Below are 22,497 nucleotides of genomic sequence, written 5' to 3'. Positions count from 1 at the left end.
GTCTATGTTGTGAAGCATTACCCCTTCAGTGGTAAGGTTTTACAATGACAGAAAGGTGTTTTTTCAAAAAAAAAAAAAAGTGTTTTTTTTTCCCTTTAACCAAGTGTTTCTCAAATTAAGCAGCATATAGGGATGACTAGGGGAGGTTTTACAAAGTAAAAATGTCTAAATCCTACTGTTAGAGATTCAGATGTAAATAGTCTAAGTTTTGGCCTGGACATTGGGAGTTTTAAAGCTTCCCAAGTGTTCTCCAAGGTGAGAATTAGCAGTCAAATTTGGAACCACTGCCATAACCTAATCCTTGTTCTTCTGTTACAGGTTAGGTCAGGGCCAGCTTCAGGGACTTGCACAGTGCTGGCTTGATAAGGCCTATGCCCGTGCAACTGTGCTTATAGAGCTAGTTCCTATTAATTATGAACATATGAAAAGAGCCATTGGTCTGGGTACACAAGTCAAAGTAAGCTGGTATGATCCACGAGGATCAAAATCCTTTGTTAACCTGTGCTTAATGATTCATTAAAGTCTAGAAGGGCACCCACCCTGACAATCTAGAATCTCCACTACCAATGTGTTGTACTGCAGACAAAGTTCCAGCCCTTTTGGTGAGGTCTCAAGGTTTGTTTACAATGTAGCAAATCTAGAGAGTTTGGTAGTGATTATTATAATAACTCTTTCTCAGTTTGAATGCTCAGAGCCAGAAAAGGGATAAACAAAGAAGTTAGATTGAGAATAAAATAGCATCTTCTGATAAAACTGAATTTATGACCATTTGAGTGTCCTAATATTTCCTCCATTGAATTAAATATGTCCATATAATTGTAGCTTTAAATAAGATGTCCATAATAATTAAGGCTTCCCCAATGACTCAGACAATTAAGAATCTGCCTGCAATGCAGGAGCCTCAGGTTCAGTCCCTGGGTCTGAAAGATCCCCTGGAGAAGAGAATGGCAACCCGCTCCAGTATTTTTGCCTGGAGAATTCCATGGACAGAGGAGCCTGGTGAGCTACAGTCCCTGGGGTTGCAAAAAGTTAGACACATCTGAGCAACTAACACCTTCATTCTTTTCACTTTCACAATAATTAAGAACAGGGCTGGATGAGTGCAGTCCTTTCCTCCTCAGCAGCCTCCTTTGAGCATGGAGATGCAAGAAGCAGATGACTCTGTGCGTCCTGATGGGGATAAGGTATAGTGCTTGCTCAATGTAAAAAAAAAAAAAAAAAGTTATATTTTTATAGGCTTACTCCATCTCAATTTAAAAATACATATAAATTGCCTCTTTTCAATTTTTTTAAAGATTCTTTTTGATTTGGACCATTTTTAAAGTCTTTATTAAAGTTGTTACAGTATTGCTTGTATTTTATGTTTTTGTGTTTTGGCTGCGAGTCATGTGGGATCCTAACTCCCCAACCCACACCCCCTGCATTGGAAGGTGACGTCTTAACCTGGAACCACAAGGGAGTTCCCCAGAGTACCTCTTAGGTACCGAATTCTTACAAGATGCCAAAATGATATAAAAAATAAAAACACCTTCAGGGTGTTTAAAATCTGTCTGGGAAGCCTCAACACAGGCATTAAAAACTTATTAAGACCAGAGGGCATGACTTAGAAAGGGTCAAATGAGGAGTACAGGTGTGAAATGTTTTATGATCCCTTTGGAAGTTGTACACGAAACCTGAGTTGGACCTTGGTGAAGAGGATAAGTATGAGGAGATGGAGGGAGAGTAGGAACTCAAGAGCATGCCAACATTATGTGCAAATAGGAGTGGCTTCCTAATTAGCAGGGCCCAGTGTAAAATGAAAAGGTAGAGACCCCAGGTCTAATTATTAAGCATTTCAAGGTGTGATAGCAGAACATTAAAACAAGTGCAGGTTCTGTGCATCTTTGGAGATTACATGCCCTTGGAGCTTGTTCCAGTTACAAATGAGGTGTCAGTGCCTCCTTGGGAGTGGTCAGTGTGCTTATCTTTTGTTTAGACCTCTTCTCTGGAGATGGTTGAAAGGTGGAAGAGAATCTGGTGCATAAGAAGCAGCCCATGGAAGCACCTGGCTTCCCGCATGGCACCAGTGGTAAAGAATCCGCCTGCCAATGCAGGAGGAGACTTAAGAGACATGGGTTCAATCTCTGGGTTGGGAAGATCCCCTGGAGGAGGAAATAGAAGCCCACTCCAGTATTCTTGCTGGAGAACTGCATGGACAGAGGAGCCTGGCAGGCTACAGTCCATAGAGTCGCAAAGAGTCGGACATGACTACAGCAGCTTAGCGCTGCATGGCATGTGAGCACCCATAAATGAAAAAGAGTTGCTGGCTGAATAAACACCAGGAGAGGATGCTTGGGTTTACTGTTTGGAAGGCGAGAGGTCCGAGTTTTACAGGTAGGGATGTACTTATAGAAGAAAACTCCAAAGAACTTTGAAGCTGGATTTGAGCCAGAGTGAAAATGGGAAGTCATTAAAGCTTCAAAGTAAGGAGACAGATGTAAGCAAGTGAGGGACTAAGGAACTGCCTTGGAAGTGTGGTCTCCAAAGAGGAGATGGCAGGAGTGTGGACTGGAAGGCGCTCCAGTTACTGACCTCATACTCAGATGAAGTATTGCATGAGGAGGCATAGGCCGAGAAACAGAAGCATTTCCCATAGGTCGGATGTGTGAAGCCAGAGCAGTAGGTGGCATGGGATCTTTTCTCAAAGTGCAATTTAATTGATATAGAAAAATTTAGTTCAGAATATTCTGTGGACAAATACTTGGGAGCACTAGACTCTGCTGGAAAAATGCCAGAGGTGGATGTGTGTCAACTGAAATGATTTTTTTTAACATCAGCATATTTGTAAAAACCCCATGGTACAGAGCATTAAAAATGTAAGTTTTATTGGTGGATGATTTATGCTTAGGGAAATAATATTTAAATAAGAAAGCTTTGAAATTAATGACTTTTGGGTAAACACAGTTTTATAAGAGCATATAAATGGGATTCCTGTTTACTTTGTGAAAGACTGAAATTCAGTTTGACTTTGAAGAAAGCCTTTGAAAAGTGATATCTGAGATAATCATAAAATATATTTCATTTTAGTTATTTTGACGGTTGAAACAATGTCATGTAAACAATAGTACAGAGTTTGAATTTAGATAATTCTGATTGATTTTCAGAATGTAAATCTTTGTATTCATTACTCTCTGCTTAAAAGAGAAATATAATAGCCTCCCATATTGGTTTTTGAGGGGTGTGTGTGTGTGTGTGTGTGTGTGTGTGTTTTGGTTAGAATTAAAGGAAATGGTTTTATATAAAAAGTGATTAGCTAGTATGAAATACATGAATGCATACTCAGTCACTCTGTCATGTCTAACTCTTTGAGATTTCATGGACTGTAGCCCACCAGGCTCCTCTGTCCCTGGAATTTGCCAGGCAAGAATACTGGAGTGGGGTGTCATTTTCTCCTCCGGGGAATCTTCCTGATCCAGGGACTGAACCCATGTCTCTTCAGTTCAGTTCAGTTCAGTCGCTCAGTTGTGTCCGACTCTTTGCGACCCCATGAATCGCAGCACGTCAGGCCTCCCTGTCCATCACCAATTCCCGGAGTTCACTCATGTCCATCAGGTTGGTGATGCATCAGGTTGGTGATGCCATCCAGCCATCTCATCCTCTGTCATCCCCTTCTCCTCCTGCCCCCAATCCCTCCCAGCATCAGGGTCTTTTCCAATGAGTCAACTCTTCACATGAGGTGGTCAAAGTACTGGAGTTTCAGCTTCAGCATCAGTCCTTCCAATGAACACCCAGGACTGATCTGCTTTAGGATGGACTGATTGTATCTCCTTGCAGTCCAAGGGACTCTCAAGAGTCTTCTCCAACACCACAGTTCAAAAGCATCAATTTTTTGGTTCTCCGCTTTCTTCACAGTCCAACTCTCACATCCATACATGACCACTGGAAAAACCACAGCCTTGACTAGATGGACCTTTGTTGGCAGAGAAATGTCTCTGCTTTTTAATATGCTGTCTAGGTTGGTCATAACTTTCCTTCCAAGGAGTAAGCGTCTTTTAATTTCATGGCTGCAATCACCATCTGCAGTGATTTTGGAGCCCCAAAAAATAAAGTCTGACACTGTTTCCACTGTCTCCCCATCTATTTCCCATGAAGTGATGAGACCAGATGTCATGATCTTAGTTTTCTGAATGTTGAGCTTTAAGCCAACTTTTTCACTCTCCTCTCTCACTTTCATCAAGAGGCTTTTTAGTTCCTCTTCACTTTCTGCCATAAGGGTGGTGTCATCTGCATATCTGAGGTTATTGATATTTCTCCCGGCAATCCTGATTCCAGTGTGTCTCTTACATCTCCTGAATTGGCAGGTGGATTCTCTACCACTGTTTCATCTGGAAAATCCAGTATAAAACAGATGCTCAAAAGATGTTTATCCCTTTCTTTTCTCTGTATTAAATCCAATCTTCTTATCCTTAGTTTTCTTTCAGGGTTTTTTTTTTTTTTCAAAAAGGTTTTTTAACAACCCCTTATATCTTTGTAGTTGTTGTTCAGTCGCTAAGTCACGTCCAGCTCTTTGCAGCCCCCTGGACTGCATCACACCAGTCTTCTCTGTCCTTCACTGTCTCCTGGAGTCTGCTCAAACTCATATCCATTGAGTCTGTGATGCCATCCAATAATCTCATCCTCTGTTATCCCCTTCTCTTCCTGTCCTCAATCTTTCCCAGCATCAGGGTCTCTTCCAATGAGTCAGCTCTTCCCATCAGGTGGCCAAAGTATTGGCACTTCAACTTCAGCATCAGTCCTTCCAATGAATGTTCAGGGTTGGTTTCCTTTAGGATGGACTGGTTTGATCTCCTTGCTGTCCAGGGGACTCTCAAGAGTCTTATTCAGCACCACAGTTCATAAACATCAATTCTTCAGCACTCAACTTTCTTTATGGTCCAGCTCTCACATCCATACATGACTATTGGGAAAACCATAGCTTTGACTATATATGGACCTTTGTCAGCAAAGTAATGGCTCTGCTTTTTAATACCCTGTCTAGGTTTGTCGTAGCTTTTCTTCCAAGGAGCAAGCGTCTTTTAATTTCATGGGTGCAGTCACTCTCTGCAGTGATTTTGGAGCCCAAGAAAATAAAATCTGTCACAGTTTCCATTTCTTCCCCTTCTATCTGCCATGAAGTGATGGGACTGGATGCTATGATCTTAGTTTTTTGAATGCTGAATTTTAAGCCAGATATTTCACTCTCCTCTTTTATTTTCATCGAGGATCTTTAGTTCCTCTTCGCTTTCTGCCATTAGGGTGGTAGCATCTGCATATCTGAGATTGTTGATATTTCTCGTGGAAATCTTGATTCCAGCTTATGTTTCATCCAGTCCAGCATTTCACATGATGTATACTGCATATAAAATAAATCAGCAGGGTAACGATATACAGCCTTGATATACTCCTTTCCCAATTTTGAACCAATCATTCCATGTCCGGTTCTAACTGTTTCTTCTTGACCTGCATACAGGTTTCTCTGGAAGTGGGGAAGGTAGTCTGGTATTCTCATCACTTTAAGAATTCCTCCCAGTTTGTTGTGATCCACACAGTCAATGTTTTTAATACAGACAATGAAGCAGAAGTATATTTATATTTTTTTTTCTAGAATTCTATTGCTTTTTCTATGATCCAACAGATGTTGGCAGTTTGAATATTATATACATAGATTTGGGCTTCCCTAGCTTTTCCACCAGAGAAGGCAATGGCACCCCACTCCAGTACTCTTGCCTGGAAAATCCCATGGACGGAGGAGCCTGGTAGGCTGCAGTCCATGGGGTTGCTAAGAGTTGGACATGACTGAGCGACTTCCCTTTCATTTTTCACTTTCATGCATTGGAGAAGGAAATCACAACCCACTCCAGTGTTCTTGCCTGGAGAATCCCAGGGATGGCGGAGTCTGGTGGGCTGCTGTCTATGGGGTCGCACAGAGTCAGACTCGACTGAATCGACTTAGCAGCAGCAGCAGCAGCAGCAGCAACTTTTCCGTCTTAATAAAATCTTGAAACTTTTAGATTTACAACCTCTAGTCAACCCAACAGCCTTCACTTGTATTCATCATAAAGAGTAATGGAAGAATCTCTTATTGGTAAGATTAACAATACACTTGACCCTTGAACAATAGGGGTTTTGAATTGCTTGGGTCCATTTATACATGGATTTTTCTCAGTAGCAAATACCCCAGGACAACATGATCTGCAGTTGGTTGAATCAGGATACTGCTGTTGCAGAGGGCGCACTATCAATCTTCTACTGTACAGAGGGCCAGTAGGTGCTCCTAAGAGTTGTGTTGTTCAAGGGTCAACTGTATTAGACATCTAAACCAATTAATCATATTTAAAGTATAAGAGGTCTTCAAGCGAAACATGTTCAATCCTCTTATTTATAGATAAATACACAAAGTCCTAGAAAGGTGAAGGAAAGGGATTTGGGGGAAAAGAAGAATTTGTTTAGCAATTGAATTACATTCCCTGCAGGTCTGTGAAATGATGCTCATCACCTTCACATAGAACCTCTCACACAGGGATGAGGTGAAAGGAAAAGGGAACAGCTATGAACTCAGTCTACTCATTTGCAAAATATGGTGCTGGGGAAAAATAAGTATTCAATAGACATAAGTTGATAAACTTAAAATCAGGTGAGACTCAGCTTTACATATTTCATTTATGAGTAAGGCTGAAACTATGGACACGATGGTGGTGATGGCTTAGTTAGTCCCTAAGTTGTGTCCTACATTTGCAACCCCATGGACAGCAGCCCATCGTGCTCCTCTGTCTATGGGGTTTCCCAGGCAAGAATACTGAGGTGGATTGCCATTTCCTCCTCCAAGGGATCTGTCCCACCAAGAGATCAAACCCGGGTCTCCTGCCTGGCAGGCAAGTTCTTTACACTAATTACCATGTTGGACCTTTATCACTAATAAGTGTATTTGATTGGTTAATGAAAACTTTTCAAATGCCTAATTGAGTTATATTTTTCATTGTATAGAATCCTGGTGAAATATTTATTATTTTGAGAGATGAAGTAACCAGTGATGCTGTGGAGGTTGAATTTACATCAAATAGTAAATGCATTAGAACACAGCCAGCCCTCTGGAATAAAAGTGTCTGGAGTATGAAAGCTTTAGGTAAGAAATTTTTTTATGCTTTAATAAATATAAAACATCATTCTGAGTTTCTTTCAATAAATTTCTGGTAAATGGTTTCACTTCTCTACAGAAACTAATATTGTTCTGCAGGTGTTTCCTGTGCTTAGCTTTCACATGTCCAAGGCTGTTATTATTAATATGAGTTTGCAAAAGCACGAATGTGTAAATTATGAGAAATTAGCCTATATACCATGTGGTGAAATGACAGGCAGTAATATCATGTACTTTTAACTGTGTCAGCGAAGAGCACTTTAAATGTTAGCTATTAAATTAGGGAATTAAAATCATTCACTTTATTGTAACAGGATGAGCAAACAAACAAAAAAAAAAAGGATGAGCAAACATTTGGATTTTCATTTGTAATTTTCTTCTTCTTTTTTTTTTTGTTTTTTGTTTCTGCCATGCCCCTGAGTATATTTTAGCTTGTTTGGAAAGCATAGTTCTTTTTCACTATTTTATCATCTTGGTACCATATCTATATACAATCTTCTCTTTTTTCCTGTTTTAAATTATGAACCTAACCATTTATTATCCAAGTTTGCTTCAACATGATAAATCATATCAGATTTAAAATTCCAGGTGAAATATACAGGCTTTATAATTGTACTAAAATCAAAATCTAATATATTAATTTCTGAATGTTTTGATATAAATGTAGGACTTGCTGGTTTTTAATTTATGATGTCCTTTCACAATCAGAGAATAAAACTTTATAAATGTGAATTTAAGTATTTTAAAGTACAAAGATATTCAATCTTATTATGAATGGAAATGTAGTAAAAAATTAGAGTATGTCAAATGCATCCAGAGCTTTTTTGTTTTCTTTTTAGAATATAGCTCTAGTGAAATCCATTTACAGAGCATTTACAAATCTTTTCTGTTGTGTTGTGTAAAGTATGTGTCCCTTCTGTGGATAGCCTCACACAGCTTCGATCAGAGTTGGATTATAGAAAGGGAAGACTCTATGTGAACCATTTATAAACATCTTAGACACTGCTTCCTGTCATGGACAAGGACATGCAGAAGTGAAATGAGAAAGACTTCTGTTTCTTTTGCTTTTCTTCCAAAGCCTGTTATTTGCTTATGTCACATTTTTTAAATGATTTAATGAACAGCAATTTCTAATTAGTTTAGAAGTTAAGCTAAATCTAGTTAGACTAAAATCACTGCAGAAAAATCAGTATTGCAAATTAAGAAGTACTGAGATAATACTTCCCAAATACCAAATCAAAATGTCAAAAAAAATTATTCACATTACGATTTTATGTTCAGTTTACCTAGTAGCTAAGAGCAGTAGAAAGAATAAAATGTCAAATTTCAGATATTTTTCAAAAAATAGAAAACTGTTATTCCATATTTTCCAAGATATATGAGACTATAATATTATCTATGTGATTGAACAACTAATTTATAGTAAAAATAAACTATTATTTACCAGTTATTCTAGTTAAACCTCTCCAATTCTTTTTTTCAACCAGTGTATCCTCTAAATTAATGATAGATTTTCTCACAAAATATTGCCTGTTATGTAACAATATATAGGATAGTTCCATGAATAAGTATGGGACTATGGATGTGTGGCTCAGCAGAAATGGCCCCAGAGTCTTACTTTCTCTGCCTCGTGGTACTGTTTCTTAAAAATTTTTGAATCCTAGCAAGAACTACATTTTATGATGCAGTATATATGCATGAATACATAATGAAAACAAAGATTTTAAAAGCAATACTTAGACTAATGGTTTCAGCCATGACACGTAAAGAGCTTGAAAGTTGCCACTCCCATTCTTACAACAAGAAAAAACTGAATAAACTGAAAATCGGTGACTTTTCTTGAACTCATTGGAGAACTGAAGTTGGAGGGCAAACAACCATTACAAAATGTGGAGAGAAAGGTAAATCTAGAGTGACATCTAAGATCTGCTTACCTGGAGCAGAAGTCTCTGGAGCCATAAACTGGTAAGAACACCTAAGTGGTAATTCTCATGAACTGCTGAAGGCTAAGCGTGAACTAGCTCACAAGTAAGAAACTCCTGGAGGCTGCCATCTTACGTGTGCTGTGTGCTCAGTCGTGTCCGACTCTTTGTGACCCCATGGACCGTAGCCCACCAGGCTCCTCTGTCCATGGGATTTTCAAGGCAAAATACTGGAGTGGGTTGCCATCTCCTTCTCCAGGGGATCTTCCCAACCCAGGGATCAAACCTGAGTCTCCTGAGTCTCCTGCATTGACAGGTGAATGGATTCTTTACCACTGAGTTGTCTTATGAGGCACCTATAATTTTGTGGAATTTATCTTCAGGAATCCCATCAGATTCATACAGTGAAGATCTAAGAAAGATCTGGAAGATTCTGCTGGGTCAGAGGAAGCATAATCAAGGGGAAATACTCTCCATGTGTTCTCCATAACGAAGGTCTACTTTTCAGGGGGAAACACTTTACCAGAGTCTCATCCTGCCTGAGGAAGGGAGCCCCCTCTAGCCTTTCTGTCTCATTTAAGGAGGGGAAAAGAAAGCTATGCCATGGCAGAAATGCTAGTGGAGGTCACAGCAAAAGACACAGGCCCACTAAAAGACTGAGAATCACAAGATGAAAGTGCTCCCCTCCGGCCAACTTGACGATTACCACAGCAGTGTAATGACAGTGGGTTACAGTTGAAAATATGCAAGATGCGGTGTCTTTCTGAGGAGCAGTACTTAGGGAAGCACAAGATCAAGAGAGAAGACAAGAACAAGAGAGGAAGTCGAAGACTTTGGCACCGCCAGCTACAGCGAACAGCGGATACAGTCCGACTCCTAGAGAGATTACTCTCACTACACCCTTACCTGCTTTACTTCTTATACCCCAAACAAATAACCCTGGTGGTTCAGTCAGTGAAAAATCTGCCTGCAATATGGTAGACCCAGATTCAATCCCTGGGTCAGGAAGATCCCCTGGAGAAGGAAATGGCAACCCACTCCAGTATTCTTGCCTGGGGGATCCCGTGGACAGAGAAGCCTGGTGGGCTACAGTCCACGGGGTCACAAGGAGTTGGGCATGACTGAGAGACTTTCACTTTCACTTTTCACCCCAAACAACATATCTACTTTTCGACAAGAAATTACAAGACATGCCAGAAAGCAAAGGAAAACAGTCCAGAGAGATAAAACGCACATCAGACCAGACAGGTGTGACACAGATGTTGGAATTATCAGACAGGGAATTTTATACAACTATGATTAATATGTTAAGGGCTGTAATGGAAAAGTAGACAACATGCAAGAGCATATGGGTAATGTAAGTACAGAGAAACACATTTTTTTGTTTTCATTTTTTTTTTCACTGTTATTCAGAACCTCCTAAATTGGTGTCATGATGAACTAGTGGGTCACAAATCATAGCTGGAGAAACTATGTTTTGCAGCTGCACCAGCCAATATGGTAGCCACTGGCCACATCTGGTTATTTAAACTTTATTACAATTAAATAAAGTTTAGAATTCAGTTGCACTAACCATATTTCAGGTGCTTCATTGGAACATAGCCATCATCTCGGAAAGTTTGATTGGACAGCACTGACTGTATACTGGAGTTCTGTTTTCTCTACACCACCTGCAGATTAAGAGGGAGAAGCCAGTGTGCGCTTGCAGGCCAGCTCTCTGTGCAGAATCTGCAGTGAAGTTAAGGAAATACTTAACTGGTGGCCAGAAGAGCTGTTCTTATTCTGTGTTGAGCCATTTACTGGGAAACTTTAGACAAGTCTCTTGATCTTTCTGTGCTCAGTTATCTTACTGATAAAACAACTTCTGTACTTGTATTTTAAGTACTTATGTACAGGATGTTTGGAGATAAGGGAGATAATATATGAGACACCACTGAGACATCCAGCTGAGGAACACAGTGTCAGTCTCTCCCTCTAGCAAATCTCGTAAACTTGAGTGACTTTAAAACTTCCTTGTCTTCCTTTTGGGAGAGAATTGAGGAAGCATCTTTCTCTATAAATACTGCACTCATATTGCCCACTCCCTCCCCCTGTGTTCACATCCCTTGATATAAAATTTGTCCCCTTTCACTCTTGGGCAGCCATGCTCAGGAGCACTCCCGGTTCTGAATATATCACCTATACTTCCTGTACCTACTGATGACTTGCAGGCAGGAAATGATCTCAATTAGTATCTCATACCATAAATACTAGTCTCAACATATTTAAGGTTTAAATTTTTTTTTGTTCTACTTCTTTGAATACCAAATTAAAATGGAGGATCTAACCCTGAAGTGGAAACATAACCAGGGACGCTTCTCTGCTCTCAGGGTTCTTTTGAAGAAAACTGATGTTTCAAACCAGGAGCTGGCCTCCCTCTGTTGGTCTCTTTCCACTCTAAAAAAAGTGCTCATGTGACTTGACTTTCTAAAAAACGCACCTTCCTAGTGATGTCCACAGAGTCATCTCTGACAGGTACTGTTTTGTGTTACTGGAATTTGAAGCTTCCATAGTCCCCTTTTGCCAAAACTTATAAAAATACATGTGAAGGCTTTAAATGAGAAATATTAAATAATTTTAACTCAGAAATAAGAAAGTGTTCCTCTGGTACCTGCATCTCAGACAGAAAATTATTTTACACAACAGGGGGACAATCAATTAAAAGCTGAAAGGAATGTAAAATGTATCCACAAAGAGAATTTCTTGATTAATTAAGAAGCTGGGTTCTGGATAATGTAAATTATAATTTCGTATTTCATTTAAAAAACAAGGAAATACTTTAGGATGTGCTAAGTATGCTGAACATACTTAGAAAAATAACAACTGTTAAGAAATTATTCTAAATATCATACTTCAGGAAGATGGTTTTAACTTGCATTAAATTGGTAGTAATTTTTAGGTGTGACTGAGACTTTGAAGCCACCAATATTTATTGAATAATAATTTCCCATCAAAAGTGTTATGTTTATTTCTGTCCCCATAGAAGCTTTATGTGGATTGATTCAAAGTTTGCTGTGTTGTAAAGTGCTAGATTTGGTTAATAAAGGAACACAACTTCTCAGACAAAGGAAAACAGAAAGCAAAAAGCTAGTAAGTTAATGGATTTATGAAATATAAATATTTTATGGAAATAGTGAATATAGTTCTGATATTCAGAAATACCTTTGCATTATATTTCCCATAAATAGTTTGTTACTCCCCTGGGAAGATGTGTGTGTGTGTGTGTGTGTGTGTTGGTCACTTAGTAGCGTCTGACTTCTTGTGACTCCATGGACAGTAGTCTACCAGGCTCCTCCATCCATGGAATTCTCCAGGCCAGAATACTGGAGTGGGTAGCCTTTCCCTTCTCCAGGGGATCTTCCCAACCCAGGGATCAAACCTGGGTCTCCCGCATTGAAGGCAGAATCTTTACCATCTGAGCCACTAGGGAAGCCCCACCTGGAAGAATAGACCACTTAAATTGTGGAGACAGGGAGTGTTGTCAGAGATTCTTGAATGGTCTAGAACTTGATATTTAAAATTTAAATAGAGTTCATTTTTAACCATTGCTCCTCTGTAAGTATATTTTGTTATGTATGTATGTCTGATGGAGGTAGGGAGTTCCATCTTTTCCTTCCACGGTACGTCCCTTTTCATCTTCATAACTGACTCTCATATGCACCTTAATGCAGGTGATCTTGACCTGCATTTGGGTGTAATTCTGGTGTTAAATGTCACTTGCCTACTTTGTCTAGATAGTAAACAACAGAACTCACTTTCCCTCTCTTCTGTTGAGTCTTTAAATTAATTGATTTTTATTTTTACTGAATTGCTATACAACGTAGACATCATAGTGACCACAGAGTACTGGTCAGGAAAAAGCCAATTCAATTTATATGTTACTAAGGAGGGTCTTTCTACCAGAGGAAGCCATAAAAGTCCTTCCTGTTATATCAGTGGAAACAATAATTAGGTCTTGACTGAATAAATGACATTCAATAGATATGAAATTGTATGCAGCAAAAGCAGTACTTCAAATGGCATCTCTTTGGAGGATTTCTATAAAACCAACATCATTTTCAGTTGATCTAATGGTAAAATTTTATGTCAACTAATGACTCAAGACATCAGGAATATATCAGTTTATTCTCATGTTAAATTCTAAAGAAAGAATATTTTAAGTATCCTATACTAAGCAATATTCTCACCATATATCTTTTGTGATTTTATCATCTGACTTTTCAGAAGGTTAACATCCCATCATAAAACTCCTGATTTGTTTTCTGATAAACAAAACCAATATTTGCTTTCAAAATCATCTTTATGAAATCTACTGAAATTGATTTCATTTCACTCCAGTAACTCCAGAACCCCTTAACTATATATACACACAGCTGTAGCTGATGAGGTATACTTTACTACTTCCAGTTCTTTGAGATTTCTGTTACATTCTCTGTTGGATGAATATTGAGAGAACTTTTCTACATTTTTTTGTTTTGTTTTATTTTTTATATAATGCAGGTTAAGTGTCTGGTCAAGCGATATGAGAAGAGGAACTTCAGCTTCTTGATCTAGTTAAATCTAAGATTGTTATTTTGGCTTCAAATTTCCCTAAGCAATATTATGAGAGGTCCTTTAACCTCTTCAGGAGATAAAGTAAAACTAATGCCTAAACCTTTAGAACTTTAAAATATTTCACATTTCATCAGATGGCTTCATCAGATGGCTTGTACTTAATGGCTTATCCCAAACTGCAGAAGTTTTGGTAACAATGTTTCAGGAGAATCTGGGAAATATCTCTGTGACAAAGAGTGAAAGTTTTTGAAGCATGCTCTGTGAATGAGTTTAAAGAGCTAAATTTTGTTTAATTTTGTTACAATAAAACACAACTTTCCACTGAAGTGATTATTTGGTGTTATCCTTTCATGGAGGGCACAGCAGTCTTAGGTAACTGTGTATTTGTGGATGTGTTACAGCAGAATTTACAATGCAGTGTATCAGTCAGTCACTTTGAACAGCGTGTTCACAAAAAGGCTGAATGGTTGGTATAAATGGCACTTAAATAACAGGGTACTAAACCTTGCCTTCCTGAGGGTTTTTCATTGTAATCAATTGAATAAAAGTTTTTGCAATTTCAATCAACTCTACTCTTTCTTTTGCCAAACAATTTTAAGAACTTCCTGAAAATTAATGGGAACTTTCTTTCTCAGATTAGTAACAACTGCCTAACTTTTAATGAATAACTTTACTGTTCTAAATTCTGAAATATTATATAGAAATGATTATAGATTACTCCAAAAAGGTTACAGGGTAAGGAGAAAAGATTTATTGCTTTGCTTTTATTGTAATTTTAATGTATGTTTTTATCTGTTAAGTTTTTTTAAATAATTAAGTGCAAAAATATATGTTTTGTTTTGTGATTTCTAACTGCTAAGGATAAAAAAAGAAAACAATTACATGTTAAAAGTTAGTAAAATTGTTATGAATTCTTAAAACCTGACTTCATATTCTCTAAGAAATGTAATAATATGGTACGTGCATTTATATACTCGGTTCCTCTTATTTGTGTTTTATCAGATTTTCCTGCTGGCTCTGTCAGTGTTGATGTCTACTGTGATGGAATCATTAAGGCCACAGCAGAGATTAAATACTATACAACCCCGAAGGCTATGAAATGCCTGTTGGGAGCGACAGGTCCAAGAGATGGTGTGTACCAGGTAAGTTGATCTTTCCATGAAGTCTGTAATAATCCAAAGAGCTAACGTAGAATAAATGAATGCATACTTTAGTATAAAGTCTGAATGCTGGTTGAATAAAATGAATTACTGATCAATAGGAAAGGAAAAAATTGACCTCTGTGATGCAGAAATGTAGATAAATTAGTTAGTATAAGTCAAGTCATTCCAGATGATGTCACAACAGGTTATCCATTACAAAGTATTAAAGCTACTCTGATGCGCTCATTCTAAAGCTCTTGCAGACCAGATAAAGACAAAAGGATTAAAGAGAACTCTTAAACAATGAATTTTCTCTTTAGCCAGATGTGGGTAATACAAAATAAAAGAAGTTTTAAAGTTAAGGATTCAGATAAGTCAAGAATACCACCAAAATGGAAGTGTGTGGTGTCAACCTGGAGATTGTTATTTTCATGAGGACGTTTCCAAGCTCAGTGTATTTTTTTTCTTAGTTTCATTTATCACTGTCTTCTGACAGTTAAAGTTATTTCTTTAAATTAATAATATTTATTTGAAATTCCAGAAAAGTCAAACTTTTCTGGGAACTCTACAAAGAGGCATTTTCAGGTTTTTTTCTCTGGTGTGACATAGTGGTTCTTGGCAGTGATGACTTGCTGTGGAGTTTACAGTCCTATCCAGGGCCCTTAGTTTGGACATTTTCCAGTGAATGGTAGGTACTGTGAGTGCCCTGCCCTGATGGACTGAGAAGGTAAAAATGTGCATTTTGATTCATTGTAAGCCGTTCGTTTAATTTCTGCATTTTTTTCGTTGTTACATGATCCACTTTTAGTAGAAAGCTTGCTTAATGTGGGACTTCTTTATATGCTTATTACATCAAATCTTCACTGAAAAAACTGTCATTTCATTTAACAGCTATTTGATAATTAGAACTACAACCTTGCTTAATTGCCTTGGTTTTTCTTGGGGAAGGAGGAGGTAGACCAGAGGCAAGATGAAGAAACAGGTAGTTGAACTGAACATGTCATCTTTAGATTTACCACAAAACACTCCCTTAGGTTTGTAACAAAACCATCAATGATAATGATGTTGACAGGTTGTCAGGAAGCCTTACTGTTTAAACTAGTTTGGAATTGGTGGTTTTGTTATTTGTTTTGTGTGACACATTTTTTTCTATTAGAATTCTCCTTTATGAATGATATATTTTAGAACAATAGAAAAGGTAAAAATGTCCTAGAGAATAGAGAGTAAAATACCATTTGTCAAACTGAGGAGCCTGAGGATATTTGACAAAATGTCTATATTGTAATCGCAAAGCAAAAATAAAAGTAACAGCTTGAAATACAGATTTTTTTCATTTTCCTGTAATATGTCTACCTTATTCTCTACTTTAAAAACTTTATTCACTAGAAAGTGACTAATGAAGTGTTATATTGCATTATAAGGTATTCAGTCAGCATAGAAGTAAAGTAGTTCCCAAAACACATTTTTCTGTTGATTTTGCGTTTGGGGAGCAAAAAAAATATTTTGTGCATAGTGAAAATGAAATGTAATTTATGACTCAAACAGTGTTTCAAATGTTTCAAATATCCAAGTCATGATTTCTTCTGCAGCTTTGAATGAACACAAACTTTTTCTGAGTAGTTTTTCGAGAACTAGAAAAATAATGTTTCATTTCTACCCTCAGTGTCAGAAATGAGAGGTGAGGAAGGGTTCCCTCCACTGAGCCCTGGTACGTAGTGAAAGGGGGATTGCAGGCAGTCACAGCTTGATTCAGGTTTTCACTCTTGAGAGACACTTTAAACCTGAGGTCTGAGTCCTGAGAGGAGAATTATGCTAAGTTGGTGACAGTAGACTGCAGCTTGGTAAGAAACATTAAGAGATTTGGATTAATGTAGACAAATTAAGATATTTTAGAGTTTTCGCTATTGTCATAAGAGGACCTATACATGTTGTGGATTTAAATTAAACAAATTCTGAGACTGAGATTTCAGACCAGACCAAGCTACACCATCACAATCCTGACAGAAGGGAAGGCTGCATGTCACTGTTTCTTTTTCATCTTGGACCAGGTATGTCATGGGTTTCATCTCACCCATTGGCATCTGGACCATGTGCGGTGTCCCTACCATGAATTTGCTGAGATGGTAAAAATCAGACTCCACCCTTGATTAAAAAGAAGGAGCTACAGGGACGCAAAGGAACCTTGATGTGTTTTAGGGTTACTTGGCTTCAAAGGACGTGCCCCAACTCACACTGTGTTTCTCCTTATGGGCTTTTGTTTGCTCCTTTTGACATTTTGCTTTGCTCTCATATAGGTTATATTCTGAAAGTTGTAAAAAGTTATGCTTTTCCTCTCCAGCATACGACATTACTATTTCTTTCATGTGCTTCTCAGCTACTTAAACTGGGAAATTTGTGTATGTCGCAGATAGTCCACTGACCATCTCTACTCAAAGAACAACATATGGTGAATTTTATTCACCATAGTTATTGTATATCTGTGAGGACATATACCAGTAGACTTAAGGGTTGTGTGGTTTTTTTTAATATTCTACCTACTTAACTGAAATGGTATACTAGAAGAGCTATCCTGAGTTTTCTTGTAAATGTTAATGGCAGATGTGATTTAAGTAATCCTTAAAATTAGTGATTAGATACTTCCTATAATCATTTCAAAGCTTTTGGGCATTTAATAACATGAGCATTCTGGAAATTTGAGGAAAGGAATAATAATGAGAAATCTATGGATTTTAGTTTTCAGTAATTCTCAAATTTGTGGTAAGAGACTTTCTATTATCATTTAAAAACTGTAGGGCATATAGCAAAATGATCATCCTGTGAATTTGAGGAAAGAAATGATAATGAGAAATTTTATTTTCTTAGTTTATTTTGAAGATGTCTATTAGGTTTCAGAAGACTTTAGCTAAACCAGCTTATTACCTAACTGCTTCCTAAATCATTTTGTATTTTTTTGCATAAATACTAAACCCCAGCACATAGCCTCATAAAGGGACAATTTCCCGACCATCACCTAGAAGTGAATTCAAATGAAAAAATCCAAAGCCCTATTTGGGAAGATAATTAGAATTCAAGTATTAGTGTTAGAAAAACTAGTAACTCCTATTTAACTGAGATAATTAAAACCTTTGAGACTTCCATCTTATTTACAAAATTATCTAGGGGCAACAATAAATATAAGTATATAGGAACAACTAGATATAATATAAAAACCAAACTAGGTCAGAATGCAAAACTATAATAGCAATTATTGATCAAAGCGTTAGGCTCATGTTTATCAAAAGAGTTTTTGAAATATTACCAAATAATTTTTATTAGTTGTAGTTCTTATTGATTAAAAGGTATATTGCATTGAATATGTTTATTATCTTGCATGTTTTACTTTATACCTATTGAAATCTTATTTTCATCGTCATGTTAGATGCACTTCATTGCCACTTTTTATTAAATTGTATTATCCAATCTTTGGTATACTGCCTACAAATAGTTAATACACTGTGACACCAGATGGGGTTGAAGTAGAGCATATGGACTAAGAGAACTCTCACATCATGAGGAATTTCCCAGGTTTTTTTTTTTTTAGTTCCTTTACAGGTTAGTTTCTTCATTAAGTTAAAGCTTAAGTGTTGGCAGTTATCTCCCTTAAAGAGGCCTTCAGAAGATTCTTCCTACAGAGAGAAACTGGCAACTTCCAGGCCTCTTAACTTGTTTTTTTTTTTAAAGTCCTTGCCTCTCTCAAAAGGTTGATAAACACACAAGGCTTCAGGGTCCTACATCTTTTCCAACACTGACTCCTCCACAGCATGCCTCCTTGTCTCCTTAATTTCCTCCATTATTCCTGTGTTTTAGCCACCCAGGACGGCGCCTTCTTGTAACACACAGTAAGCCATTTACCCTCCACTATGGGGTCGCACAGAGTCGGACACGACTGAAGTGACTTAGCAGCAGCAGCAGCAGCCTCATCTTTAAGGCACGGCATTGTGTTTTTCATCTTTGCATACTCAGTTTCTTCACATAGTTATAGTTCCTGATGCATCTGACACAACTGATACTTAGGGTTTAAAAAATGAGAAAAGAATGATACCTTTTTTCCTATTGCTATATGAAAAAATAAGTGAAAAACTATGGTATGAGTATACAAATAAAAGAGAAAAGAAATCTTCCCTTTTAAAAATTATGCTGCTATTTATTATAAAATTGAATAAATGAGTCTGATGCTTATGAAAGTAAGGAACTCTCAAAAGTTCACAATACTAGGCAAAGTTGTACTACAAATTACATCCTACCTCAGTCATGAACTCCTTGTACATATACTTCATTGTTGTTCAGTTACTAAGTCATGTCTGACACTTTGCGACCCTGTGAGCTGCAGCACATCAAGCTTCCCAAATATACTTCATTGCTGACTTTTAATGGCTGTAAAATTTTTGATTCTGATCTTGCCTTTCTTATGAATGTTAAGGAGAGGTTTATTACTCAAAAATGCCTAAGGTCTTACCTCTCTCAAAAGGCTGCTTATTATCTTTCCTTTTTCCTACTGGACTGTGGCGGTGTGGCTTAAGAGAAATCGTTCTAGATAGGGCAGGAGCAGGAGTTGGATTCTTTTATTAAGTAAGTAATCACTTCATGAGAGCTCATTTTCCCTAGTGCTAAAGGAATTCCCTCCTGTGAACAGTGAAGAAGTTTAAGTATATGATCTCCAAGGTCATTTCCAGCTCAAATATTCCATAATTGTAAGTCAAGAAAAACAAAATGCTTATTTAGATTGAGAGTTATGACCATTCTCCATTAAAGAGGATTGACTTGCAAATATATGGACTTTCCATATAGCCTTTATTTCCATTTTATTTGCACTGATTCTTAACTCTACCCCCAGAAAAGAAGGAAGTGATTCGAGTTTCATGTACCTTTGATTGGTTTTATTACTTGTTTTGTATTTCTGATCAGAGATTTGGACTGTAGCCCACCAGGCTCCATTGTCTGCGGGATTCTCCAGGCAAGAATACTGGAGTGGGTTGCCATCTCCTTCTCCAGGGGTTCTTCCCAACCCGGGGATAGAACCTGTGTCTCCTGTGTCTCCTGCATTGCAGGCTTTTGAAAGATTCTTTACCCACTGAGCTGTCAGGAAGAAAACCATCAGAGATTTTTAATCAGACAAAGAATAGTCAAAATGCAATTTGAAGATGTATTTCTGGATTCATTTTTCATATTGTTTGTTCTTCTAATTGGAATGGACCGATAAGAGTAAAACAAATCTTTTGAAGTTTAGACGCAGCATTTCCTGCGTGCTATGTCTCTACCTGCGGTAATGGTCAAGCAATGGTTAATGATGCCCGATTAGGATAGTTCAGACTTAATGATCATACCCACCTCAGTTACAAATCATTGACTCAAACAAGAACACACAGCTAGTACACTCATCCATTTATTTAGAGAAAAACAAGTAAATCAGTTAACTTTAATGGTGGATACAGCAGCTGTTATAAGAAAAAAAGACATTTCTGAGCACAGAAATAGCCATTAATATAGCCAGTGACATAACTATACTGTTGTTTCTCTACAATTCTTGATCTTATATGCCATCTTAGTCCATTTTCATAGTTATTGGTCCCATATGTTTAAGTTTAGCTACTCTTTAGCATATATTTTGTTAATGACGTCTTAATTTATAGTTTCTGCTCACTTGATGAAAATAAATCCTTCCTCAGTGTTTTATTTCTCCCAAACTAAAGTGTCCCTCTTGCACCTTACATCCCCTTTCTGCTTGTCAAGCTGGGGCTGGCTTTGACTGGCCTCTGCAAAGGATGTCTATGTGCTGGTGTGAATGGTGTCTATAACAACCCCATCCAAATACAGCCATCTGCTTTTACTGTCTAGTTCTTTAGAGCATTCAGATCTTCAATCATAACGAGCATTTTTAAACAACCCTAAAAAACAAAGCACAAATCAAACACCGTTAACAAGGTTCCTTTGTAGCTTTATTCATATAAATAACGAGGTAGGAACAAACCCCAAATATTCCATACCTCTTGGGAAATTAGAAGACTAAAAATCCTTGTGGCAAAAATGTGTTTGTTTGCGTTTACTAAACGTGATTATACATTCTTGTGGTTCTCTTTATTAAATAGTATTAATAATAAGATAAAGAAATATAATTTGGGAAGTTTAAATTGTGTTTAGCATTCATGAAATATGCTTCTATATTAAACTGTATCAAGACATAGGAAATTAAGTAAAATAAATCTTTGATAAGGAAAATTAAACTTCTAAGAACTTATTATTTTTCAGAGATCAGCCATTTAGTTTCATCAACCTTATTAAGTATCAACACACAAATATACATCAGTTATGTACAAGTCCCTCTCAATAAATCTATGAACATTTTAAAATTTAGTGTAACTTGAATTTTCAGCAGCAATTAACACCATTGAACAAACTTACTGTCTTGATTTAATTTTTCCCTTAACTTCTAGGAAGACATGTGTTCCTGGTTTTCTTCCTACATCCTTTGCCTTTCATTCTTGATATCCTTTGCATTTGCTTCATTGTGGATCTATAAAATAAAATTTTAAATCCATCCAGTTTTGATTCTTAGACACCCTTATTTTTTGATGGATATTTCCTCTGCAGTTTATCTCATTGGCTTATGAGATATACACCAACTGTGGATTTCCTTTAAGCCTATCTCTCACTGTTCTCTAACTCATGAAATGCATCATGGTCAATCTAGTTTAAAAGCCAGAAACACAGGAGTCTCCTCATACCTTGCAATCCCTCACCCTACAAATTCAATCCATTATTAAGCCATATCAGTATTACTTACTAAATATTGCTCACTTCTCTCCACATCTTTCTAATTCTGACACTTTACTGGACCTTTTCCTCTTGCCTACACTGCTAGACTAATCTCCTAACTGGTTCCCAACTGTAGGTTTTGCACACATCCTACTTATCCCAAGTCCCCGGTCTGTGAGGTTATTTTAACAAGAATGATGTCAGCATACAATTCTCTTGCTCAAATACTTCAATAGATTCCAGTTGTTAAATGAATTAAAAACTTATTTAGCATGAAAAATATGGCCTTGATGTCACTGTCTCCTCACCTTCCAGATTAATCTTTTTAATAAAATTACTTTTAGTTGGAGGATAATTGCTTTACAATATTGTGTTGGTTTCTGCCATATATCAACATTAATCAGCCATAGGTATATGTATGTCCCCTCCTCCTTGAACCCCCTACCCCTCTAAATTGTCACAGAGCACCAGATTCGAGCTCCCTGCGTCATATAGTAAATTTCCACTAGCTATCTAATTTTACGTATGGCAGTATATATGCTGCATTGCTACTCTCTAAATTTCTCCCACCCTCTCCTTCCCTCTCTGTGTCCACAAGTTGTTCTCTATGTCTGCGTCTTCCTGATGCCCTGCAGATAGGTTTATCAGTACCATCTTTCTAAATTCCGTATGTATGTGTTAATATGAGATATTTGTCTTTCTCTTTCTGACTTACTTCACTCTGTATAATAGGCTCTAGGTTCATCCAGCTTATTGGAACTGAATCAAATGTGTTTCTTTTTATGGCTGAATAATATTCCATTGTGTATATGTACCACAACTCTTTTTTTTTTTTTTTCTTCCAGTGGGTTTTGTCATACATTGATATGAATCAGCCATGGATTTACATGTATTC

General features: G+C 37.3%; 1 protein-coding gene across 4 annotated transcripts in view; it reads left to right on the top strand.

The window, feature by feature from the left end:
• Window positions 1-22,497, top strand: part of BANK1 (B cell scaffold protein with ankyrin repeats 1) — a 317,486-nt gene that overhangs the window by 91,481 nt on the left and 203,508 nt on the right. For all 4 annotated transcript variants that reach the window (XM_043871399.1, XM_043871400.1, XM_043871398.1 and 1 more), the window contains exons 4-5: window positions 7,003-7,141; window positions 14,671-14,810. In XM_043871399.1, coding sequence (XP_043727334.1) covers window positions 7,003-7,141; window positions 14,671-14,810 — 279 coding nt within the window. The remainder of the gene's footprint in view (window positions 1-7,002; window positions 7,142-14,670; window positions 14,811-22,497) is intronic.

Source organism: Cervus elaphus, chromosome 17 (assembly GCF_910594005.1).
Source record: "Cervus elaphus chromosome 17, mCerEla1.1, whole genome shotgun sequence".
In the NCBI taxonomy this organism is placed as follows: Eukaryota; Metazoa; Chordata; class Mammalia; order Artiodactyla; family Cervidae; genus Cervus; species Cervus elaphus.
This window is presented reverse-complemented; position numbering and strand designations above follow the sequence as displayed.